Here is a 27023-nt window from a genome sequence, read left to right on the forward strand (position 1 = left end):
CTGCAGTCGCACTGCTGCAGCTGCTCCCTTCCGTCGCTGCTGAGGCCCTATTGTCACAGCAAATAGGAGCGTAGCTCTGGGGCCTGAGACCAAGGAGAACCCATGCTGGGCTTGGGTAACATGATTGGTCACAGGGGAGGGCCTTGGTATGACTGGAGCTGAGTAACAAAAACTGCTTCCTTAGATTAAATTCTACTACTCATTCCCCCATCCAAATACAAGCACCACATATAAAAACATACCCCCAACTGCACCAGCTGTGATGCCTCCATAGGACACAGGCATCTTCAGAGCACCGTTAAACAGCCCCTGCTGCAGGCTAAGAAAGTCCTCGAGAGGCTTAGACAATAGCGGATCAAAGGGTGTGATTAACCAGTTGGCAGTAGATTGGGTTGGAAGGGAGATGGAAGGGAGGCGAGGAGACACGTCAGGGGCTGTGGCATTGACTCTGGCAAGAAGGGTTGGCGGTGGGAACTAGGATGGCAGCCGTAAGGAAGGGACTAAAGAAAGACCCTGAGGATATTCTAGGTTGTGGGAATTTGTGAGGTGTGAAAGAGGAAGCGAAAGAACATTAAATAAAACGAACTGGGTAATTCACAGTGCCCTTAACCCGATGCGCTCAGAGGCTAGGAGAATGTTAATAATAATCTATAATGACATTTCACCTAGGTTCAAGTTTCACCTAGGTCCTGCCCTTGGCATGACCTTGGGCTTGATAGTTATTCTAAACTTCTCTCCTCTGTTAAATGGGGGACCTAACAGTTCCTGCCTTATAGGATTCACTGCTAGTGTTTGAAGGCGAAACAGTAGAGCTGACAGGGAATTTCCTAGAGCAAGTTTCATTAGTTCTTACCTTTACTTAATTCTTAACTAATCAGCACTCCTGTTTTCTTCAACACGTTGAATTAGAAGCTTTTAGTGTATCACTTTGTCTGGCTTTTCGGTATCTCATGAATAATGCGGAATTATTGAGAAACAAAACAAAGGCTATTATGCAAGTGTTTGAAATATTTAACAGTATGTTAAAGTAGTCTTAGGGAACTGGAAAAATAACTTCACTGAAGTCGTACTAGCTTCTTGTAGAGGCACATAGTATTAAGAAGAGAAAAGGTCATTTCAGAAAAAAGAGAATTTAAAAAGTAGAATGCATTAGAAGCAAATCATCCAATGAATTATATTAAGTAATGAATATTCAGGTAGTATATTAATTTTCCTGAGATACAATGGCCAAGCCAAAGAATATAAAGAATGAAAAAGAAAAAGAAATGATGAAATGAACTCTAAAGTAACTAGAAGTTGTGTTCCAAAACACCTGGTTTGATACATTAAGACAGATCTTTTTATTTTAGGGTCAGAACGTAATTGTTGAAGCAGTCGATGTGTCTTCAGCTTCTGTCTCCTTGCAAGGACTCAGTCAGTCCCTGTGCTGTGTCGCCGCATGCCTCCCAAATTCCAGAGGCCTTCCCTAGAGAGCGCCCTGTGGGCCACCTCCCTCCCTTTCATTCTCAGTCCAATGGCCTGGGTTTGTCAGTTTAACAAAATTCCCTTAAGCTAACACTTCCTAGAGGATTGGAATCGCACAGGTTCACACTGAGTGCTCCTAAATGGGGGCTCTCTACTCAGCTTCTCCAAACCCTTGCAACGGGGTGACGAGGCTATTAGAGAAGCTTCATCCAATGGCATATGAAACTGGTGCCATTTCACACGTATGCTGGGCTTGCTGCATGAGAGAGAGTTGTTTTTTCAATCTCTCACATGAAACTATGGGGCAATCCTTGAATTATTGTAAGCTTAAAAATTTAAAAAGAGGGAATTAAGCAATGTGCTTTGACGCCGATATTGTCTAATGAGTGACACAACTTGAGAGCTAATAATGTGTGAACACTAGCATACCCGTTGCACAACAGCTGTGTTGCACTGCTGAATAGTTTACCTAACTATTCGAGAAGATGACATTTTTGTGTACTGAATGACAATACTTCTTGTTTATGTGGCATTATTAGCAAAAAATGCTATTTGCTACAAATAAATGTCTTGACTATCAAGAGGCTGTCTGTTTAGTATTTGCATCATTTAAGCTAATTGGTTTTTGCCCTTTGCTCTGTGAACTGATGGTAGTTTGATTTTTTTTTTTTCCATTGATAGTTAAAATAAGTTAGGTAAAGGGAAGTGAGCTTAAGTAAAACACATATCAATTTGTGTCTCTGCTCTACAAGCAATACTGGAAGATGTCTTGGTAAGGAGGAGAGAATGAATTTTTAATTTTATCTTTGGATTTTAATTATGCATGCCACTTTTATGTCCCATCTCTTTATATAACTAAGAACTGAGACACAGCTAGTAATCAGACGTTCTGAATAACAATTCTCATGTAACCTAGGCTAAAATAGAAGAAGTTGGGTCATCTTTCACCTTCCTCTACTCAATTCCAGTTTGATTTGTTTTGAACTACTGTAAAATATTTGTGCAGTATTATAACTGGTAATGACACTGGTATGTCACTGGTAATGTGATGGTTACTACTTACAAGTAAAAGGATGCCTGCTCACTGAGCCATGCCTGGGATCCTGTCATGTGCAGTTGGCCATATAATATGTACCATTTTATATTTTTGTTCTGTTTGTACATTTTAAAGGGACTTTGATATTTGAAAAATATAATACTCCTGGGGTTAAATTACAGAAAACATTTGCTAATGCTAACTGAATGACTCTTGGGTAATTTTATAAATATTCAACTCTCTCTTCCATCCCTCCAGTTGTATTTTATTGTCCTACATCCCAAACCTATGGTCATTTTTGACTTATGTTTAACAACTTGAATCACATATTTGTGAGACTCAAAGAGGTGTGGTGGTTCAACTTTCTGCTTTAAGTAGTACTACATCTAAACTATCTGATTGCTAGTCTACTTATAAATTTCTCCAGGAAAGGAAATTTCACGATTTGGCTCAAATGTAACTTCATCTCTTAGGGAAGGTTTTTCGTCTCCTTCTTGTATTACTCATCCCTTCTGTTGTATTACTCATCCTGAATGTTATGGATCATTCATTCATTCACTCACTCACTCATTCATTCATTCATTCAGTGAATGCTCAGTAACATTTGATTGTCTTTTCCCTCCAAGCTGAAAACTTAGTGGAGGGTAACATGATCTGTCTTTGTTTACCACTGTAGCATCTGTGCATTTTAAGCATTGGGCAGATTTTTACCAAATGGACAAATACTTTGATAAACAAATTTGTTAACTCTCACTACTAGTACCTGAATTGAGTCCAAATTTCTTTTTCTGGAAATTAGATTGTCTGTAGTATGACACTGGGACCTTTTAAAGTTGGCGGTAATACTACATTTTATTTTGTTTCATTAACTTTCTAGCTACCTGTCCTTACCTTTGAAGATGGAATATCTTTCCCTTTCTTTGTGTTCTTCATTCTTTTTCAATAATGTCTTGTAGCTTTTTTGTATAATCTCTTCTAAAGTCTTATAGGCCCTTCACATCCTTTGTCAAGTTTATTTCTAGATATTTTATTCTTTTTGTTGCAATTGCAAAAGAGATTATTATTTTTTTAATTTCCTGAAATTTCACTGTTAGTACATAGGAAGGCAATGGATTTTTGTTCATCCATGTTGTATCCTGAAACTTTACTGTATTTGTTTATTATTTCTAATAGTTCTTTGGTGGCGTCTTTAGGATTTTCTATATAAAGAATCATGGCATCTGCAAAAAGTGACAGTTTTACTTCTTCCTTCCCATTTGGATGCCTTTTACTCCTTTCTCCTGCCTGACTGCTGTGGCCAGGACTTCCAGAACTATGCTGAGTGACAGTGGTGAGAGTGGGTGTCCTTGTCTGGTTCCCGATCTTAGAGGAAGCACTTTCAGGTTTTCACCACTGAGTGCGATGTTAGCTGAGGGTTTGTCATACACGGTCTTTGTTATGTTGAGGTACCTTCCTTCTATTCCTATTTTACTGAGTGTTTTCATCATAAATGGATGTTGTATCTTGTCAAGTGCTTATTCTGCGTCTATCAATATAATCATATGATTTTTACCCTTCATTTTCTTCACATGGTGTAACACACTGATCGATTTGTGTGTGTTGAACCATCCTTGTAGCCCTGGAATGAACCCCAGTTGATTGTGATGTATTGTCTTTTTAATGTGTTGCTAAATTTGCTGACATTTTGTTTAGGATTTTTGCATCTGTAGTCATCAGAGATACTGGTTTGTAGTGTGTGTGTGTGTGTGTGTGTGTGTGTGTGATCTTTGCCAAGTTTGGGTATCAGGGTTATGTTTGCCTAATGAAATGTGTTAGGAAGTATTGCCTCTTCTTTAATTTTTTTGGAAGAATTTGAGAAGGATAGGTATTAAATCTTCTTTGAATGTTTGGTTGAATTTTCTAGTGAAGGCATCTGGTCCTGGACTTTTACTTTTTAGGAGGTTTTTGATAGTTGTTGCAATTTCCTCATGGTTGATTGGTCTATTTAGATTTTCCAGTTCTTTGTGATTCAGTCTGGAAAAGTTATATATTTCTAGGAATTTATCCATTTCTTCTAGGTTATTGAATTTGGTGACATACAGTCTGTTATATTCTTGTATGATCCTTTGTATTTCTCTTGTGTCTGTGGCTTCTCCTCTTTCATTTCTGATTTTGAGTCTTTTTTTTCCCTTAGTGAGTCTAGCCAGAGGCTTGTCAATTTTGTTAATCTTTTCAAAGAACCAGCTCCTTGTTGCATTAACTTATTATTAAATAACAGTCATAGCAGAAGCAGTGTTTGCTGCTAAGCTATATTACAAGGTTAACTAATTATAACTCTGTTCTTTTTGTAGCGTCTGTTACACACACACACACACACACACACACACACACACACACACAGACACACACACACACAGTTTGTCAGAGCCAGTTTGTACTGGCTCACAAAAGCCTATTGTTCAATTTTCAGGAGTTTTGTAAGCTGCTTGATGTCAGACAAGTAGCTTGAAATTTGCCATGGGAGGAGTATTTACACAATGGAAATTGGCGAAGGCTACAAATCAAAGCCTTTAAAATTTTTTTCTTGAACAGCTGGTTGTCAAACACTTACCAGCATACCTGTGCCTCAAAGCGTCTCTTTAAATAGAATAAAAGGTTGTTGGTAATGAAGAAGGTTTCGGTATGAAAGTGTGCATGTGAAAAAGAATAAGCTGCGTTTTCCTCTGTGTTATCAGGGATACGGAAAGACCGGAGAGGAGGGAGAATGTTGAAACACAAGCGCCAAAGAGACGACGGGGAGGGCAGGAGCGAAGCGGGCTCCTCGGGAGACGTGAGGACCGCCAGCCTGTGGCCCAGCCCGCTCCTGATCAAGCACACCCAGAAGAACAGCCCCGCCCTCTCCCTGACGGCCGATCAGATGGTCAGTGCCTTGATGGAGGCCGAGCCCCCCCTAATCTATTCCGAGTACGACCCCACCCGGCCCTTCAGCGAGGCTTCGATGATGGGCCTGCTCACCAACCTCGCGGACAGGGAGCTGGTGCACATGATCAACTGGGCCAAGAGGGTGCCAGGTAAGCGCACGAAGCTCAACTTTTCTGTTTCTCGAGTCAGTGACTATTCACGAACTGGCTGCGATGTCACAGGGGAGGGAAGCAGTGGGAAACAAGAGCTTGTTATCTGATTTCAAAGTTACATCAGAATTTGTTGATTTTTAGCATCAGTACACTGTAACTCTCCTGGAAATGAGGAAATAATGTTTTAAAATAAAAATCTGCAAGATTAAAGTCTTTAACCTGACATTATTTTTAACCCATGTTTTTCACCAAAAGATGTGGGGCGGACACTATCTAATAAACATGGTTAATATTATATGTTGACAGTGTCAACAGTTTTTAATGTTAAATGATCTGTGATCTATACATTTTTAATATTGAGGACTTTTGTTCAGAAAACCACAATTATTAATAAATAATTTTACCTTAATTTTTTTTTCCTTTAAGATCTTTGTGGACTAAAGAGATAATAGTAGTTTTCTTTACTGACTGCCAATTATTTACTCAACTCTCTAGTCTTAATATTTTAGGAGAAAGGTAATACAATAGACAAATTAGGCTCCCACCCTGTTCCTGAGATGAGCCTGTAGAAAGATACAGTGGCTGAAGTGACATTGGCCGTTCAGTTGATTCTTTTGGATGGAGCTGGCCTTCCTGTAAAACTTGACTGTCACTCTTGTTATTCAGGGACAAGAAATGAGAGTAGCAAGGGACCTCCTCCAGTGCCCCAACATATCCATTCAGGAGCTAATATATATTTTTTATAGTTATCAGTTGATTCCCATCAGGACATTTTTATAATTACAAAAACTTGAAGGGTATTTGGAACAACTGAAATTAAATTCAAATACATTGCCAGTGGATAAAGAATTTATGACAATAATCTTCTGAGTTTAAAAATAAAATGGAGACAGAAATAAAGGGAAGGAAAATATTATGTCCATGCTTAGCCATCTCATCGTTAAACCTAGAACTAAGCAAATTTGTAGTAATGAGACGTGTAGTAAAACCACTCTATAACTTCATTATTGTAGCTTGAAAGACCTGAATGATTTCAAAATCCTTGGACCAAGCTACATCTTGTTACTTGATGGTTTTAAAACACTTATAAAGGCAAAAAGAAAATATATGTGTGTGTGTACTGTTAGGATACAGCTGTTGTAAATCAAAAGCCTATTTGTCTGACCAAGCAGAATAAAAATAGTCATTGATTTTAAAAGGGTGAAAAATGAGAGAGAAGAAAGTCTTCTGTCAAAATTTGAAGATGATTGTTAAACTTTTCAGAAAAACTGCTGAAGTCACATTTTGAAAAGCTTTTCTACATTCAGACACCATCTGTCATTTAAAAAATAGCCCACACTGAAAATCTAATATAGACAATAGTACATTTATGTGGTAATAATTTGAGAACAATAATAGTCATTTTAAAAAGAAGGAAGAGAAAATAACATTAGTTAACAAGAGTAGCAAGAAAGTCAATTCTAGAAGAACCTGGAATTAGCTATAGGGTACAAAACCTGCAGTGGACATTTAGATAATCCTCAGAATGTTTGTCAATATAACAGAAATTGTGAATTAACTTCATTTTTTAGGAAGTTCAGCAATATTGAGGTGTAATTGACAAAATTATAAGATATTTAAAGTGTACATCATATATATACTGTAAGAGGATTTCCCTCACCTAGTTAATGAAACCCATTTATCTTTTTGTGCGTGTGTGAGAGAGGGAACAGCTAAGTTACACTCTTTAACAAATTTCAGTGATACAATACAGGGTCATCAACTATAGTTGCAGTGTTTTGCATTAGCCTGTTTCCATCTGGCAGCTGCAAGTTTGCACTCTTTTACCAATCTCTCCCTGTTTGCCCGGTCACAGAACCCCTGGCAACCACTTTTCTCTTCTTTATTTCTATGAGTTGGATTTTAAAAAAGATTTCACATGTAGGTGATGCCATGCAGTATTTATGTCAGCCCGTGTAATGCCCTCAGCGCCCATCTATGTTGTCGCAAATGGCAGGATTTCCTTCCTTTTCATGGCTGAATAATATTCCATTCTATGTACATATGCCATAGCTTCCTTACCCGCTCACTTGTTGACGGACACGGGTTGTTTCCATGTCTTGGATGTTGTGAATATGCCGCTATGAACATGGGAGTGCAGATATCTCTTTGATATTCCCTTTTCATTTCCTTTGGATACATACCCAGAAGTGGGGTTTCTGGGTAATACGGTAATTCTACTTTTAATTTTTGAGAAACCTCTATACTGTTTTCCATAGTGGCCGCATCGGTTTACATTCCCACCAACAGCATACAAGGTTCCCCTTTTTCTACACCCTTGCCAACACTTGTTATTTGTCTTTTTGATAATAGCCATTGTACAGGTGTGAGGTGTTATCTCATTGTAGTTTTGATTTGTATTTCCCTGATGATTAGTGATATTGAGCACCTTTTCATGTACATATTGGTCATTTGTATATCTCCTTTGGGAAACTGTCTATTCAGTTTCTTTGCCAATTTCTTAATCAGTTTTTTAAATTCATTTATTTCTTTTTTGCTATTGAACTGTTTGAGGTCTTTATATATTTTGGATATTAATCCATCATCAGATATATGATTTAAAAATATTTTCTCTCATTCTTTAGGTTACCTTTTCCTTTTGTAGATGGTTTTCTTTGCTGTTTAGAAGATTTTTAGTTTGATGTACTCCCATTTGTTTATTTTTGCTTCTGTTGCCTTCGCTTTTGGTATCAAAGCCAAACAAGTATTTCCAAGACCAACATCAAGAAGCTGACTCCCAATGTTTTTCCTAGGAGTTTTATAGTTTCAAGTCTTACATAAAAATGCTTAATCCATTTTGACTCATTGGTTGTTCAGAAATCTCCACACGTATAAAATTTTCAGTTCTTCTTGTAATTGATTTCTAGTTGCCATTATGATAGGAAAAGAAATTGATATGACTTCAGTCTTAAATTTTAGGACTTTTGTTGTGGCCCAACATGTGATCTATACTGGAGAATGCTTCCTGTGTGCTTCAGAAGATTGTGTATTCTGCTGCTGTTGGATGAAATGTTTTGTATATGTCTTTCAGTTACATCTGCTCCACCTTTATAAGTGATTTCCCCACCAAAATTACTACACTATAGTTTACTATAGTCCTATGGGTCTCATGGATGCAAGCCCCATTGGTTTTTGGAGCTAAGTGTTTTAGGAGTGGAAGTCTTAAAAATTTAGGTGCTAGATGTTGGGCTCAAAACCTTCATTTTAGGAAGAAGCTAGGGTTTGTGAGTTCTTTCCTGATCATATGTCACTGTACCAGGGATGGAGTTTATGGCAAGAGTGTGTCTTATAGTCTTTCCTACCCATTTCGACATAGCTATTTTCTCATTTGCCCAATATGTAGAAATTTCTTACCTAGTTTCTTGGATTTTTTTAAGAGGGAATTTCTTGGTGAATAGCTGTAGATTTGGTTGTGTCCGTGGGAGGATGTGAATTCAGAAGTCTCCTATGTCTCCACCTTGGGCTGGAGCCCCTAATTGACTTCATTTTGTGTGATGAATTTTAATAAAAATAACACATTGGACTATTTTAGTAGCTCTAAAAGTATCTTGTTTTTACTAATAGAGTTTTGTCAGAATTTTCAAATGTTGGTGATTATAAGTTGAATTTTTTACTCTCTTAACATCTGGGGCATATGTTTTGACTTGGTATATCTCTTTACTTAAATCAAGATGTGGAGAGCATTATGATAAAATATATTATGCAAGTGTGATAGTCAAGTTCCAATTGTAAAGTACTTATTTTTGACCTGGTTAAAGATCCCATCAAGACATTAATTTTTTCTCCTTTGCAATTTACAAATAACAGCAGCAATAAGAATGCTAAAACTTACCTACCCAGCTCTGACAAGGGATTTCCCCCCCCAATTCTGGAATGTAAAGCTCTTTTTAATTAAAGTATAGTAAAGATTTTTTTTATAAGATCTGTTACATATCTGCTATGTGATATCTAGCTATAGAGAAGGCTTTTCTCTTTATTGTTTGTTCTGAAATTTGTTAATATTTAAAAGCACTTTACATAATCGATCCATGAATGGAGATTTAGTTTTAAAGGCGTTAGATTCCTAAATCTTAATTTACTATTAAACTATACATGGTGAAACTCTTCAATAAATGTAACATCATTTAGCTGAAGGTCAAAAAGGGGAGCATATATGACACCAAAGTTGTTATACTTTTAATTTCTACGTCATACTCAATTGCATCATTGACTGGCCGATTTTCAGTTTCGGGGTAATGAAAGTACATTTGATTTTCCCCCCCAGAAGTTTGAATTGTCACAAAACTATTACTTGACTTATGAAAAATTATGCCTTTTCCAAAATTCACCATAATTTTACATACCTCAAGGTCAATTTCATGCTTTAAGTTTGTGTTCGAGGTCTATCTATTTAAGTAAATATTTGGATAAATATCTAGCCCTGGGACCCATATTGCCTTTTAAACACTGATAAGTGGAAGCCTGGCGGCCTCAGTGGCTACTGGTGCAGATCTGCAAGGGTGCGCTGAGGCTGCTGGCCCAGGAAGGGAAATCAAGGGAAAGCGACAGTTGAGCTCAGTGTCACGAGAAGCGTGCTACTGTAACCACTTCCTCACTCTCTTAGTGGCAAACTCGATGACCTTCCTCCCCTCTCCTGCCCAAGTCCCTCTCCACTCAACGCTGGAAGGGCCCCCCCCTTCTTAACCCCGACTCCCCACTGTGCGGCTTTGGGTTCCCTCCTTGCTCAGTGCTGGCCCCAGGAGGAGAGGACCCCTGTTTGCTGGACATGCCTCATACTAGGCCCACGCTCAGGTTGCTCAGAAGTGTCTCGCGTTGACTTTGAGGGTTTGTGTTTGTCTTAGTCATTCAGGGCTCAAGCTTCTTCTGTTCCCTTGTTCCCCAGGAATCCAGTAATTAGCTTCCTGACTCCACTACTCGTCCCCATTCAAATGAGCCAAGCCAGGAAAGGCTTGTTGAATGAATGAATAAGTGAAAGGTGACTTTTGGATCTCCTGATTTTAAGAAATCTCTGAGCCCTGCCAGAGCTCAATTTTTCTATAAAGTATAAGTGATCTTCAAGCCTGCACTGTTACTCCTTTTCACCTCTCTTCAGAATCTACCTGCTGCTCTGACCTCTCCAGCCGTTGCCTTAGTGAGGCTCATTTCCAAACTTTCTTTTGTAAGGGACAGAACAATATCCAGAGGCATGTACAGAGCTTGAGTTCTGAGGACTTTAAAAGGTTTTAGCTGGCTGGCTGCAAGTTAGTTTCACTTAGTGAGTGTAATTTGAAACTTAGAATGGGTAGGGACAAGGGGGCAGAGAGAGGGCACCATGCCTCAATGTGGGAATTGGGAGCATCTTCAAGGAACACATGCTATTCTGGGAGGTTCCTGCAGATTTCAGGGACTTGGCAAGCCTACCCAGTACTCTGATTCCCAACCTGTAATGAGACCAGCGAACCCTGCTCTCAGGCTGTTGTGGTGTCCCAGCCTGTTTCAGTGCGGCATGGTGATGAAAGAGAATGTGACATGAAAGCCTGGGGGGCATCCTGAAGAGATGACAGATGTGTATGTTTAAGGGTCAGATTTGCAGTTTAGATTTTGCCACCATTTTATAATGAGAGCCTTGAGACTGGGGTAGAATTACCCTAGAGCAGTGGTGGCAGCCCCCCGGGATGGCCATGCAGAATGTCTTTGGTGTGTTCTGTTTCCAAGTCAGCTCCTGGGGAAGCTCTGGTTGAAACTCAGGGAAAGCTGATACTTACTTGATATTTCTTTCCCATGAAACTTTGAAGCCCTTAGATGCTTGTTGGCCCAAAGACTATTAATAATTCTTTTCTAATCTTGAGAGCGTTTGAGAAAAATACCCCATTTGGGCTTCTTTGCCCTGCCCCCTCAGGGTTCTGTTTCAGTGAGTCTGGTATGGGCCTCAGAATCTGCATGTTCATCTTGAGTGTAGTGGACAGTGTGTGGTGCTGGGTGTCCCCCGGAGAACATTGGCCTGTGGCTCTGCTACTTTCAGGAGGAATTTGGCATGGAGAATGCCAGTGATTTTGTAACGATGTATGTGTTAAACAGACATATTACTGTTGAAGTGTGTTGAGTTGTGTCCCACCCCCCAAATTGTGCTGAACTCCTAACCCCTAGTACTTCAGAATGTGATCTTGTTTGGACATAGGGTCTTTATAGAGGTCATCAAGTTAAAATGCGGTCATTAAGGTGGAGCCTAATCCTTATTAAAAGGGGAAATTTGGACACAAAGACAGACACACACACAGAGAAGATGATGTGAGAACACAGGGAGAAGGCAGTCATGGACTGGAGTGATCCATCTCTAGGCCAAAGGACACCAAGGATGGCCAGCAAATACTGGAAGCTGGAAGAGACAAGGAAGGAGCTCCCTAGAGCCTTCTGGGAGGGCATGGGTCTGCTGGCACCCTGATTTCAGACTTCTGGCATCCAGAACTGTGAGAATACATTTCTGTTGTTCTGAAGCAGTGTTTGTACTTTGTATGAAAGCCCTGGGAAACTAATACAAATTATACCAAAAATAAAAAGTGCTTGTATTTTCGAGGCAAAAGAAATCAGGAGCTTTTGATTTAAAGAGGAAAGTTTGGCTCACCTAGTATAGGCTGGGCTAATCATTTACTCCTGAATATTGTCTCCTTTGCCAGCCCAAGTGGTTCACTGAACTCCTGGCTTTGAAGTTGATTTAGAACGTCAACAGTTCCACACATCTACCTGGCAGGTATCCTATAAAAAATTGTAACTCACCAAGGAATGTTTTCATCTGGCAGGTTAATAGTTTCCCTTTTTCCGTTTATATCTTTGATCCATTTGAATTCAACCTGGTTTACAGTATGAGGTGTGGCTCCAATGTTGTTTTGTACAGATGGCTGCAGAGCTGTTTCAGTCCTTTCATTGAACAGCATCCTACAGAAGTACTTTTAAGACATCTTGTATAGTTAACCTTCCAGGTTCACTACTTATTAAGAGCTTTTAGAGTAGAGTGATAGATATGACCATTGATTATATTTTTGGCTATTCTGCCCAATTCTGAAATCAAAAAGAAAATTAGTAATTTATTCTCATTATAGAATTGCCTGATCTATATTAGTGACTATATAATATGATTAATCTGTCCTGTATATATATATATATATATATATATATATATATATATATACACACACACATACACATATAACACACACACATATATGTTTTGCTTCTTATTTCTAAGATTTGAAAAACCAATGCTGATAAGAGTGAATTATTATTCAACATTAATAGGACAAAAGAAATTCTTCTCAGACAGAAAGAGGAAATACCAGGCTTCCCTTCCCTCTCTTCCCAGAGTTGAGGGGTATTGCCTTTGATCAGCTGTTTTAAGGTTTGCTGTTCCCAAATACACAAGAAGAACTTTTGCACTTTCCCCTCCAACACTTGTGGGTCGGCTTTGCAGAAAAGAAAGCTTGAAAAACAATCTTTAGTATAAAAGTGATCAGGAAAACTGGAGCAATGGTTATTATTGGCCTAGTTAACCAAATTTTTCTAAAGGAAGTACATTCCAGAGATGGGCCGTGGCGATGGCTACACAACAGTGCTAATGTATTTAATGCTACTAAACTGTACATTTAAACGTGGTGAAAAGGGTAATTTTATGTTATCTATATTTCACTACAATAAAAGAGGGAGTATGATGCTTTATGTAAGATATATGAAAAAGAAATAGGCATTGCATGGCAAAAAAGTAATAGATAAAGTGACTAAATTCAGAGGTCATTTCTCTTATCTAAAACTTTAAATTTGACTTTTAGGTAAGATTATAAACATAAACATATTATAAGAAGGTAAATCGATAAATCAATGAAGTGCAGTGGAATAATGAAATAGAAACAGGTTTACCTTAGGCTCCTATAGTCCTTTATATTAAGAGCACAAAGAGTTTCATTCATTTAGCAGTTATTTAACGAGTTCTTCCTACATGTTCAGTACTGTTCCATGAGTGGGAATATACTCGAGAACAAGACTGACAAAGTCCCTGCCTTCAAGGAACTGCCATTCTACCATACGAGCTGTCGCAAGAGGAATGCGAGCGCAGCTGTGATGCTTGGCCCATGTGGCAGATAGTGGCTAACTAAGTCGGACACTGTTGCGAGCATTTTGCCTGTATGGACTCAGCTGAGTGCTTTTTTGGTCCCCTTTTGTGGATGAGTAAACTGAGGCAGAGGGAAGTTAATAATAGAGTAGTTTAGTATTAGGGAAACGTTCAGTTCTAGAACGCTTTCCTATGTGAAGCCCTTAAAGTAGGCTAAAAAAGTGATTGTGCATTTTAAAAGAGCTGTAGTATTTTATCACTGTTAGAATTTTAAAAAAACCTCTCCTCCCCTTCTCCTGCCATATGACATAGACATTGAGAGGGTCTGTATATTAGAATGATTAAGAACATGACCTCTGTCTTTGGACAACGTTGGCCCATAATCAGCTTTCAATAAGTATTGGCTAATATTATTTGCTTTATAGTTTGATTTATACATTTTTAGTTTGAAGTTATTGATATAATTGATTTTGAGTTTAACTTTTATGACCGTTATATAACTATACAACAAAATCATGAGATAACCTGGCATTTTGCAAAACTAGGCTAAACACAACTATTTAAAATGCATTTTAAACATTCAGCACATGTATTTCTTTTTACTTGTGTTATGTGATGTCTTTATGCTTTTATATCTTTTTTCTCAAATAATCTTATTGCCACTAATCTAAATTAATTGAGATTTGATTGTCATTTCTTTGCTTTTGTTTTTATATGTTGTTGCAATTAAGAAAAAATATTCTTGAGTTATATCAGCTCCTGCCAATTTTTCTGAGTTAATTAAAAACTAGAGATTTTGGCTACACTTAAATGTTTTAAGCTATCCTACAAGCTTCAAGTATTTATACATACGAATATTTTAATGAAATAGGAAAGAATATAGCCATAAGAAACAATGTCTGTTGGGAAGAAATCCTATTTCAAACATAACTATCTTAGGATTAGAATCAACCACATATAACAACAAACCCCCAAAGAGTAGCGGTTTAAACAGGACAAAGCTTATCTTGCTCTCACATAAGATAAATTGTACAGCAGGATAGCAGCTCCACAAGCAAAGCGGTCCGAGCTCCTCCCGACTTTCTGCCCCTGGCCTAGCCCAGGGCTTGCATGCTCAAGGCCGGCCCCTGGCCCAGGGTGGCTGCGGGAGTTCGGGAGCCGCAGCTGCACAGGCCGCCGCGAGTGCGAGGGGGAGTCAGTGGGGACACCGCCTGCTGACACAGCCCCTGTCAGCGCCTTCCCCGAAACCTTGCTCAGCACTTTCCCTTATGTCTCCAAGGTCAGAGCATGGGCTCCATCTGGCTGCAAGGGGCTCTGGGAAACAGCTGGACTCTAGGCACACTGCACCTGAAATAAAATCTGAGCTCTAAGAATAATAATAATAATAACAAATAGAAATTTGGTGGGCAAATAAGAGTCTCTGCTGTAATAATACGCTTCAAATCATAATTAGAGAATTGGAAACTCTCTTTAATGAGTATTCTGACTTAATACATGTCAACACATATATCACAGATAGATCATCGTTTGAAAAATCACTCAGAATCCCGGAAAACGAAAGTCACACAAAAGCCACACTGGGGAGAACTGCTGTTCACTGAGGGCACACACAGTGGTTGAGTGTGAGTGGGAGTGTGGGAGTGTGGGTGTGGGTGTGAGTGGGAGTGTGTGTGGGTGTGACTGTGGGTGTGGGAGTGTGGGTGTGTGGGTGTGGGTGTGGGTGTGAGTGGGAGTGTGTGTGGGTGTGAGTGTGGGTGTGGGAGTGTGGGTGTGGGTGGGCGTGGGCGTGGGTGTGGGTGGGTGTGGGTGTGGGTGTGAGTGGGTGTGGGTGTGAGTGTGAGTGTGGGAGTGTGGGTGTGTGGGTGTGGGTGTGAGTGGGAGTGTGTGTGGGTGTGGGAGTGTGGGTGGGCGTGGGCGTGGGTGTGAGTGGGTGTGGGTGGGTGTGGGTGTGAGTGGGTGTGGGTGTGTGTGTGAGTGTGGGTGTGTGGGTGTGGGTGTGAGTGGGAGTGTGTGGGTGTGAGTGTGGGTGTGGGAGTGTGGGTGTGGGTGGGTGTGGGTGTGGGTGTGAGTGGGTGTGGGTGTGAGTGGGTGTGAGTGGGTGTGAGTGGGTGTGGGTGGGTGTGAGTGGGTGTGAGTGGGTGTGGGTGTGAGTGGGTGTGGGTGTGGGTGTGAGTGGGTGTGGGTGTGGGTGGGTGTGAGTGGGTGTGGGTGTGAGTGGGTGTGAGTGGGTGTGGGCGTGGGTGTGAGTGGGTGTGGGTGGGTGTGGGTGTGAGTGGGTGTGGGTGGGTGTGGGCGTGGGTGAGTGGGTGTGAGTGGGTGTGGGTGTGAGTGGGTGTGGGTGTGGGTGTGAGTGGGTGTGGGTGTGAGTGGCTGTGAGTGTGAGTGGGTATGGGTGTGAGTGGGTGTGAGTGGGTGTGAGTGGGTGTGGGTGTGGGTCTGAGTGGGTGTGGGTGGGTGTGAGTGGGTGTGAGTGGGTGTGAGTGGGTGTGGGTGTGAGTGGGTGTGGGTGTGGGTCTGAGTGGGTGTGGGTGGGTGTGAGTGGGTGTGAGTGGGTGTGGGTGGGTGTGAGTGGGTGTGGGTGTGGGTGTGAGCGTGTGGCTAGAGCATCCCCACGCATGGCAGGGGCGCCCGGTCGGCAGGGGCAGCGGAGGGGGGTGCAGAGGAGCGCGAGGGGGCTCGCGGGCCGGGAGCCGAGTCTCGGGCTGGGGAACCCTCCCCTGCGTGTCCGTGTAAACGCCCCGGGGAGCCGGGCCTGGGCACTGAGGCAGCGGGAAAGGCCCCTCGGGCCTCCCTGCTCGGTGGCGCGGGCGGTGCCCCAGCCGTGCCCGGGCGGGGCCTTCACTCAGCCAGGCCCGGGCGCCGGTGCCAGCGCCGCCTCTGGGCTGCGGAGGCGCTGCTGCGGGCACGCGCCCCGCCCGCCCGCAGCTCGGCGCGGGCTTTCCCCTGAGCTGCTCCTTTTGCAAAAAACGTCTCTTGGGCGAAAACATCGCAGGCTCCTTGCAGCCTCCCCTCCCCCGGCCGGCCCGTTCGGAAGGGCCCGCGGCCCGCTGCGCTGTGGGCGGCCCTGCCCCGGGACGGCTCTGAGGGGCCGCAGCCCTCAGAGGGCGCACGGTCGGCCGCGGGAGTTCCTGGACCGCGAGCGGCGGGGCTGAGACCCATGCTCCCAGGGCGCTCGGCACAGTCTCACTGGGTGTCTCAATGGTTTTAAAAAATTTTTTATTATTGTCCCCCAGTAGAAAAATTCAATTTAATTTAATTCAGTTTGGTGAGAACAATTAAATACTAAGGTGAAGGCCTGGGGGGCGGGGGCGGGGTAGAAGGGGGTCGATGGGGGAAAGGGGGACATCTGTAATACCTTCAACAATAAAGATACATTTTTAAAAAGGAGAAGTTTTCATCTGGTAGCTTGAGCTTTGGAAGACCACAAACCATGTAATATCTAAGCGTTTCTGATCCCCTACAACTAAGTTTTGCCCCTAAGAGATGATAATTGCCCCTGATTAGAAAACATGCATTAATAAAAGCTGTCCACTACTTTGTGTGAGCACAAAACATTGAATTATATGTCTTACACATGTATGAACTATGTTTTCAAATGTTTATCAATCCATGGAGCCGGCAGACTGTGAGTTCTCCTGGGGCAGGTGTTTTTATCAGTTTTGTTCACTATGACACCTCCAGTATCTGGAGCGGTACCTGGAACGAAGCCCTGACATCACGGCCAGTGCCTGTGTGGTACTTGGCCCCTCTGGGCCATCCTGGGGTCCTGAGGGGCCATTGCCTTGATTCTCACTAATACTCTTTTCTGCCCTCTCCCCACTGTGTTATCTTTAAAAAGATGCAACTCTTTTGGAAGTTGAATTTTAGACTCTTCCACAAGAGGTAAAAGGAACATAGTTTCCTTTTAGATATTTTTTCTCTGATGAAAGCGTTCTCCACGTTTCCTTGGGAAATTCCTCCCACTTTCTGCTGGAAGAATTCTCTTATGACTGGACCCCGGCAGAGGCACTGGCCACAGGGTTTCCACATCCTTTTGGTTTCTGTTTTCAAGTTTAAAAAATGCTACAAGTTCAAAATGTATTATGTGCCAAAGTGCCTCCACCTGATAATGGTTTTCATTGGCAGAGTAAAATTTTAAGTTTCAATGCTTGCTTTCATACATGAATCCTTACAATAAAGTGAAGAAACTTGGATTTTTAAAAAACAAGTGTCAAAACTATGCTTTCAAATGAAAGTTGTCCTTCAACTCTACTTGACTCTCTCTACCTGAGTCAATGATGCTGCATTTCTCAAAATATTGTAGAAAACATTCTAAAATTTGTCTTAGACCAGGCTTGGGAGCCTCACACATCATTATGTTGCTATTTTTATGATCCTCAAAATAAGGGACCTAATTAACCAGATTTTCATTTGCATAACAATGGACTGTGATAAAATATATCTTTCATTTTTTGCTCTACTGTGTATACATAAATGATCTTAATAACTACTTCAAGTTTAAATTGTCATTTTTACCACATGATTTAGTAGCCAATAACCTAGGTGAGTTTAAGCAAATAGAATCTGTGGAGAATTCTGATATTCATCAGAGTCAACGCAGAGAATCCTATTGTCTTGAGCATTTTTTAGGATAACTCATTGTAGTTTAGTGATATTTAGAACAACTCATTGTGGCTATTTGTTCAAAGTTCTTTTGAGGCATTTTTAGCTGAATTATCACTAACTCCATTTCTGCTACACTTTTTCCCACCCCAGCCAATTTATATAATACTGAACATAACATTTTATCATAATTACTTTTGTTCAAGACAAATTTTGAAATCAACATATTGCCGTTTTCTTTTCAGGCAGGCTTTTGAGTTTTGATTTTCAGAAATCAAAGTTGTGGCACCTGATAGTCCCTCTAGATAGTCTCGGATGATCTCTTGACTATACTCGTCGTAAAAGGCAGATGTACTGTTTCCCTGGATGCAGACAGGATCCTCCAATCATTAATGGCTAGTTTGAAAAGCAACATGAAATGAATTAGACACATTCTCTTTCAATCCCTACCCAATTAAACCACTGGATGTGTCAATTCAGGCTGGGAATTTTAGACGGTAGGACAAGAAGTGTGTAAATAACATGCAAAGAAGATAATTCCTTTACAGATACAGTTTAGGTTTTTTTTCCTAAAATAAACAGAATAGCTCATTCATTATGAAATTGTTAGGGTGCTTGATAGTGTCCAGTCAGTACTTCCATTTAGAGATAAATGTTGCCTTGGCAAGCACTCTGTTAAAAGTCAACCTAATAATTAAATCATACACTGTTGTAGGACTTTCTATAAAGATGCAGAGATTGAATTCTCGTTTAGGGGTAACAGATGATAGTCTATTTTCTTAATTTTATGGTAAACAGGCTTGTTTAAAAAATCTAAATGATAAGGAAGTTTATAAATTAAGAAGCAAAAACGATGCTGTTTTACTTCTCTAAAACCACTCCCCAGTAGAAAAACATTGTTAAACAGTTTCATGAATCTAGATATTTTCTGGGCATGTTCACATATGCACATAATTTACTTTTATACAATTGGGATCATATATCACCTGATCTACAACTTGCTGTTTTTCACATAATCTACTGTGACTGTCTTTCCAAGCCATGATATATATCTCTAAGAACTTTTCTAAATTGCTATAGTTTTTAAACATTTTTATTCCTTTAAATATATGTGTCTCTGTAAATTGATTTACTTATTTGTTTATTTTTTCCACCTTCTAATTTTTTGTTATATTTTAGCTTTAAGATTGTTAAGATTTGCAGTTACTACTCTATAGTTATAAAATGTATTCATGTTTTATATAAAAGTTGACTATACAACTAGCATGCACAAAAATATTGTGTAAAATACTACTTACTAGAATTATACAATGAATCTCAAAGAAGACTTTACAAAGCATAGAGGACTTTTATTTTGGATCAATCTCTCCTGTGTGTTTTTTTTTTCTTTTTTCTTTTGATTGGAGTATATCCTTGGGTAATTTTTTAGAATGGGTAGGAGGGTTCTACATTTTCTGATCTCTCATATGTCCAAAAAGTTTGCCTTCATATTTGTTAATATTTTGACTAAGTATCAAATTCTAGATTTGAATTCCTTCCCCCTCAGAACTTTGAAGATACTACCCTACTGTGTTTTAGACTTAGTTGCTGCTAAAGAGAAGTTCTGTTTTCAGTCTGAGTCTTATTTTTTTGAAGTCACCTGGCTTTTCCTTCTATTATTTCTCCTCTGAATGATAAAACTTCTCTAACATGTCTCTTGGTGTGAGCATTTCCTTTGTTTAATTCCAAAGGTCTTCAGTAGGCCTTTCCATTAAAGTCTCATCTTTCTTCAGCTTGGTAGAATGTTCAGTTTTGGTTTTCTTCTTCCCCTTATTGTCTCGAGTCTCTCCTTCTTGAAGTTTTTTGATAGACATTGGATTACCGCTCTATCTTCCATGTCTTTGAGGTTCTCTCCTATTTTGTACCTTTTAACACTACATTTAAACATAAGGATGCCACTTCTTAGATCTTTGTCATGTCAACTTTATTAATCTGTTTAATTTTCAATTTTGGTAACCATACTTTTAATTTTTAAGAATTTGTTGCTTTATTCTATTTTTTTGAAACCCTATTTTTATATCTTGCTATACCTAGAATTAACTCACTCTTATCCATAGCTGATTATGAGTGCACTCTGAACACAGAATGTGATGGGGCAAACATTTTGTTATTGTCCTCCTCAAGTCCCCTAGATGCTCAGAATCATCACCTCCCTCAACATCGCCTACTCTCTCCACACTTATTCTCATCACCACCCTGAAGGTCCAGCTTCATTTTGCTATCACTCTTTGTAGTAGGATCAGCAGTCCCCTATTTCATATTGTCATCACTCAGCTCTACATTCTCAGTCTTGCTTTGTACTCCCTTATTTCAAAAGTGAGGAGAAAAATAAAGGCTGTGAAGGGGGAAAAATCCAGTCCCACTATACTCCTTTTTCCTTGCAATCTTCTCCTGTTTTATGGATATAGATCTTTTTGAGAATGGAGAATTTTTCAAGTACTCTTCTATTCTCAGAATGATCTATATTTTATTTTTTTCATGGCTCATTAATTCTGTTTGGTCATCTTTTGTCATCGCTTTTTGGCTCTGGGTTTTCCTCAAACATCCACGTGGTCCACTGTGGTCTGTTTGTAATGTTCATATTTATTAGCATGAGTCAAGGTTGGAACAGGCAGCTGGTCAGTGATTTTATCGTGGTTGTGGGGATCTGTTTCCTTGCAATGCTTCTCCACACGAGGGGCCACGCTCTGTGTTTCTGGGTTAGGGATGGATCATTCCTGCTCTGGCAAACCTCCAGGCTGATGGGTGGGAGTACACAGGGGGACGGGCTGGGACCAGGTCATGTTAGAGAAGACTTCCTCTTTGTGAGGTCCTGGTCAGAGCTGCCTTCTTGACTTCTTTTCTCTGTCTGCAGATGAGATCTAGAGTTTCTTAGTCTCTCTCTGGCATCAAAACTCCTGACAGGAACCTTTTTCATTCAGATCACTCACATTTTTAGCAAGCAGAGCTCAGGCTTTGGGTGGTAGCTTAAAGGTTATTGGGGGGTGGGGGGAGGGACATGGTTTTCCAAGCTGTTCTGAATGCAGTTCTTTAATGAACTACCCTGATAATCACTGCAGGCTGCTTTGAGTTTGTGAATTTTGGGCTTCTAGAAAGAACCCAGGTTCCTCTGGTGTGTTGGGTTGTGGTTTCTTCTGCTCTAATTTGTGTGCCAGTCCATCCCATCTGCTGTCTACCTTGGGGGAGAAGGGGGGCACATGGGTGTGTTTTGTTCCTCTTCTTAAACCAGAGCCCCTCTGATTTATTTTCAATATGATTTAATATTTATACAGACTCATGAACTTTATTATTCTAGATAATTAATGTTTGGGTCTAGAGTCAAGCCTTTATAAACCTATTATCAAAAACCAGACTATATTTTCATGTGGAAGGAAGGAACAACACGAAGCTCTATGTTCCAAGATGCTTTGAAATGTTTTTGTAAGTGAGCGGCTCAGATACACAGCAGGCATGGGCCCCTGCAAGGGAATGTGCACTCACGCGTTCACGCCCGCGCGCACACATGCAGAACTTCTCCATGGCTCCCCTCCTCTAACTGTGCCAGCAGACTCAGGCAGCAAAGTGGTGGGTGGTGGCAGCCGTGCCAGCGGCTGTGGCAGGAATCTGTGCAGGGCCAGTCATGTCAACAGTAGCACTAAAATGTTGACTCAGCGGGAAGTGACTCGCCCTCCCCCTTACCTCTCCTCCCAGCCCCAGCTCCCCAGACAGCAGGGGGCAGCTCTGGCTGCCTGCTCAGCCTGTTTCCAGGGGAGCCAGCCTCTCCTTTCAGGATGCTGGCACTCAATGAAACTGAACTAAACTCATTGTCTCTCCCCGCTCCCCCAGTCCTGTTCTCTGCTTTGTTAGTGGCACTTTTCCTCCTTACTTGGCTTTGTAACAAAATTTCTAATTGTTTTCCCTAATTTTAAACTAATTTATTCTTTGTCTCTCCTACAGTTCCCCTCTTTCTAGTCACATTGCTGCTGTTCAGCCCCCACAGTCCTGGGCTCTTGTACTAGGCTCTTGTCGGCCCTCTGCCTCTGGTTGGTTTCTGCCTCTCGTTAGTTACCCCTGTGCCCCAGAGAGGCCGTTCCAGGACACGGCTCTGATGCTGGCTGGATTGGATGCTTCTCGAAGGCTGACTCCCCGCCTGGGCTCCCCTGTCCTCTGCATGCGCCCCACAAGGCTCGGCATCCCATCAGTAAGGGGAAGGAAGGCCAGTGACAGGCAGCTAGTGGGAAGTGGAGGTCGACGAAGGCTTGCTCCCTTCTGTCCCTGCCCTGTCCCTGCACTCTGCTGTCCCCCCTCATCTTTCAGGCTTTCTGTCATGACATGCGTGGCCAAGCACACTCACGTGTAAGAAGCGCTCCCATGTCCATGCATACTTAAATGTTATGAAAACAGACCAAAATTTGTAGGGAAGCCAATCCATTCAAGGCGTTTTCTTTCTGGGCTTCCTGAAGATAGGCCTGGTGATGGGGCAGGCCCGGCCCTGGCCTACAGGAAGTTGTCCCCTTTCTCTCCCACTCTAGAAAGAAGATCCAAGTTAATGAGAGAAATGTTATGTCGGAGGGTGCCTTGGATCTCCTCTAAGTTATATGTTAGAGGGAATCGTTCACAGGTTATTATCAGTAACGGATTACATGGGGAACCACCGACCAGCTGACCAGAGACCCTGCATTCCTGCCCTTGGCCCGGCAGCCGGCCTGTTGTGTTGGCTTAGCCATGCTCTTCTGGTCTCCTCGCCCTCAGGTCCCTCCCAATGGTACCACCTCCTGTTCTGTTGAACTCACTCTGTTTCTCGTTTTCTGTCTTTACCCACACCATTCCCTGCCCCTAGAGTGTCCATCTCTGCTTTTAGATTCTCCAAAGCAAGCTTAAATGCTACTTTTTTATGACATTCCTCACCCTGATAAGAATCTTTGGTTCCGTTTAGCTGTTTGCTTATTTTTTATTACAAGATAGTTCACTTGAACCAGATTTTTGTGTGGATATGCCTTATTTCCTCCTGAGCGCATTTCATTCATTATGTGCTCCATGTAGTGCCTACCTTAGTGCTTCGTACACCATAGATAATCCATAGATGCCTGTTGACTAGATTTATATTGAATTGACATCATTTGTTTGTCCTGTCCAGTAGAGACTCTAATCTGGGGGTGAGTATGGTTAGCTAAATTGTAAGTGCCGGTAATAGTCTTCATGGAAAAACAGATGGTAATAACAACCATCATATTACCTCATTTAATCTTTAAACAACTCTGTGAGGTAGGTATTTATTTTCATTTTTCTCAAAAGGAAACAGGCTTAGAGAATTTGAATAATTTGCCAAGAATACGCAGCTGGCAGGACATGGTAGAGCTGCTGGGTTCTGTCTGGGTTTGAGTGTATGCTGGTTTACTATTGCCTGGATTGTAAACAAGCTAAAGAATACATCTGGATTTTCAGACTGCTCTCATTTGGATAACTTGGCTAACCATACTGCAGGGTCAGCAGGGTGAACTAGCTATTTTGCTCTGGGGGACAGCAGGGAATTCCCCCAAGTGGTTCCCCGCACTGAGTGTTAGGATACACAAAGCTCTTACTGTGCTGTCAGTGTTATCATTTCCTGAGTACCTACTCTGCTTCCAGCACCCCTGGTCCTCTCTTCTCCACTCTTTAAGAAACAGGTGCTCAGAAAGTCATTGTGTAAGTTGCTATAACTTTCCAAATGCTTTTGGAAACAAAACAAAATTTTGTAGGAGGGCTAATGAGTGCATCTTGTTGGTAGAAAGTGAAGCTTTGCATGCTGTAAATACTCAGGGAATGTTTCCTGATTGGAAAACAGAACTGGAAAACCAGCTCTGTGGCTTCCTTGATTCACAGATGGCTCAGAGACCCTTCCGGTGTCCCCACTTCCCTCTCCCTCACCTTGTGGGGTTGTTCGTTTGTTTGGTTTCCATTTTCATCACTGATTTAAAGCGGAGGTTGGTAAACCTTTTCTGTAAGGGCCAGATAGTAAATAATTTAGGTCTCATGGGGCCACACAGCCTCTGTCGTATCTACTCAACTCTGCTATAGACACAAAAGCAGCCATGGATGATATGTCCAGGAATGGGGAGGCCTGTGTTCAAGTCAACTTTATTGAGAAAGTGTGAGGCTGGTCTGAGCTGTAGTTTTCTGACGCCTGGTTTGAAGCAAACACAACGTGCTGTGTCTATTAGATGCTACTGTGTTTTCTATATTTTTCTAAAACTTACTGGGCAGGAAATGGCTAAACTGATGACACAACCATTGCGTTTAGTCACTGAGATAATAGTGGCTAACACTGATTGAGTGTTTTTTATGTGTCAGGCCCTTTGCTAAGCACTTTCAATGCTTTATATTACTTATAAAGCAAGCACGGTTATTATCTCCATTTACGCTAAGGGAACTGAGTCACAGAGAGCTTAGCCTGCCGGAGTTCACACGTCACCGATATACTGATAGAAGTGAACACCAATGTTGATAGTAACAATATTAAACTGAGAGTGAAAAACCTGGGACTTGCAATCAGAAATCTGGGTTCACATTCCAGCTCCGTTTTGTGGCAAATTAAATTCACACTGAGCCTCAGTTTTCCCACCGATGAAGGGGGACTACCAATAGGACTTGACCTGTCAACCTTAGAGACCGCTGTGTGGATAAAGGTTGTATGAATGTGCTTTACAAACTGTAATCACTGTGCAGCTGTTAGTTATGAGTCCGTCATTTGGGAACATCTTAGTCTTTGTTTCCATGTGAAATAAAAAATTTTTAAGAGAAGCAGTGGACTTGGTGAAACTCGAAGAGGTGTGTAAGGGTGTCTACACTCCATGCCAACTTCACTGCTTTCTCTTTGCGCCCTGTCCTGGGGCACTGCCCTTTTCTGGGTGCTTGTTTTCTGGGTGCAGGCTCATTCCTTCTGTAAAGGAAAGATGTACCAGTCTTTCTTTCTCTCCTCTGCTCTGCTGAGCGAGACTTTTTACAAGGGCTTTTTCTAGATCACTTGGGCTGGGTGGCCGTGGGGGAGGGCAGAGGTGAGGTCAAAGGGCGCATAAAGCGTAGTTAGGTTTTCACAAAGCTCCAGTGTATGATCCTAATTTAACCAAGTCTCGTGGATGATTGACTCGGCTGGCACGGTTGTGAGGCACCCACCCCCCGATCCCTCGCACCCCCTCCGCACAGCCTCTGGCCCAGCATTAGAAGCTCACCCATGGGACTGAAGGGCACACAGCTCCCGGCTGAAGGGGACACACAGGATGGGGGCCGCTTCCACTGCTGCTCCTTCCCCCCGGGAGCTCCTTTAATCACCGTGCTCAGTCAATTCCCCCTTGACTTTTTCCACAGCTCCCTTTTAGTATCCCCTTAGGTAATAAAAGTCTTTATCTAAGAGGTAATAAAAATCTATACCAATTTGGTATATTACTCAGGATTCTCTGGAGAAATGAACCAGCGGGATGTATTTATTCTCTGTCATCTACCTACCTACCTACTTACCTGTTGAGCGTTTCTTATTTTTAAGGAATTTGGCCCACAGGATTGTAGGTGCTAGAATTCCAAAATCTGTGGACAGGCCAGCAGACTGGGAACTCAGAGGGGGTTTCTATGTTGTGGTCTTGAGACAGACTTCCTCTTTAGGGAAAGCTCAGTCTTTGCTCAAAAGGCCTTCAACTGATTGGACCAGCCCCACCCACACTATGAAGTATGATCTGCTTTACTCAGAGTCTACTGATTAAAAATGTGAATCACATCTAAAAAATACTTTCACAGCAACATCTACACTAGTGTTTGACCAAACAACTAGGCGCTTTGGTTTAAGTCAGTTGACACGTAAAATTAGCTATCTATCACACTTGATATTGATAACCTGTCATTATATCCTATCTGTAACCTGAAGTAGAGAGAAATCTGGTCCTTTTGAATAATGCAGAGACCAAAGAGCCTCTTCTTAACTCCAAAGGCACTGTGAAAATTTGCAGTGTGCTTGGCTCTATAGTTCAGTCTCTAGTAAGTTCTCCCAGTTTGGCCTCATGGGTATAACATTACACTGAGTAGTTTCAAGCATGGGGATGATCTGTATATTATTTTCACCAGCCTAAGGATTGTAAAGAGTTCTTTCTTTTTTTAAAGATTTTGAATTTTTAATGCTCAATAAAATAAACGTCATTCTTTTATTTTAAAAAAATGGGAAAAAGAGGGTAGCCCACAGAAGAGTGGTTGCCTGTTATTTGATAGCGTCATAACTCGAGGCTGAGAGATTCTGTTCTGCTGGTTAGATGGTTGGCCAAGTTGAATTACTATCTATATTAATTGAAAAGTAAAACAGTTGAGTCAACCAGTCAGTTGTATTTTAGTGGGGAAGGGGAGTTGAATCCAACACTAAGCCAGCTATTCAACTTAAAATTTTCACAGTGGCTTAGTTTAATCAGTTGCTGATTTTTATTTATTTATTTTTTGCCTCATCCTCATAGAACTTTTTTTTTTCTTACTTGAATTCTTACTTTTAATGCCAGGAAACATGCTCTGATTGAGTTCAGCTATGTGCTTGAAAGGTAAGAGAGGACAGTGCTAATGAATGCTTTCATGACGATCCCAGAATAATGAGGCGGTAACAGTACATCCAAGGAATTTATCCGCTCTGAGATGTTTTTTCTCTGTGTTCCTGCAGCATTTATAGTATGCACATTTATGCCACAATCTAACCCTCATGAATTCTGATAGAGCTGGTCTTAAT

At 41.3% G+C, this 27023-nt stretch overlaps 1 protein-coding gene across 1 annotated transcript in view; it reads left to right on the forward strand.

Annotated features, from left to right (window-relative positions):
- ESR1 (estrogen receptor 1) overlaps positions 1-27023 on the forward strand; it is a 269720-nt gene that overhangs the window by 157383 nt on the left and 85314 nt on the right. Inside the window, exon 5 of the mRNA XM_081140673.1 lies at positions 5215-5550. Coding sequence (XP_080996799.1) covers positions 5215-5550 — 336 coding nt within the window. The remainder of the gene's footprint in view (positions 1-5214; positions 5551-27023) is intronic.

This window comes from Miniopterus schreibersii (assembly GCF_964146895.1).
Source record: "Miniopterus schreibersii genome assembly, chromosome: 6".
In the NCBI taxonomy this organism is placed as follows: domain Eukaryota; kingdom Metazoa; phylum Chordata; class Mammalia; order Chiroptera; family Miniopteridae; genus Miniopterus; species Miniopterus schreibersii.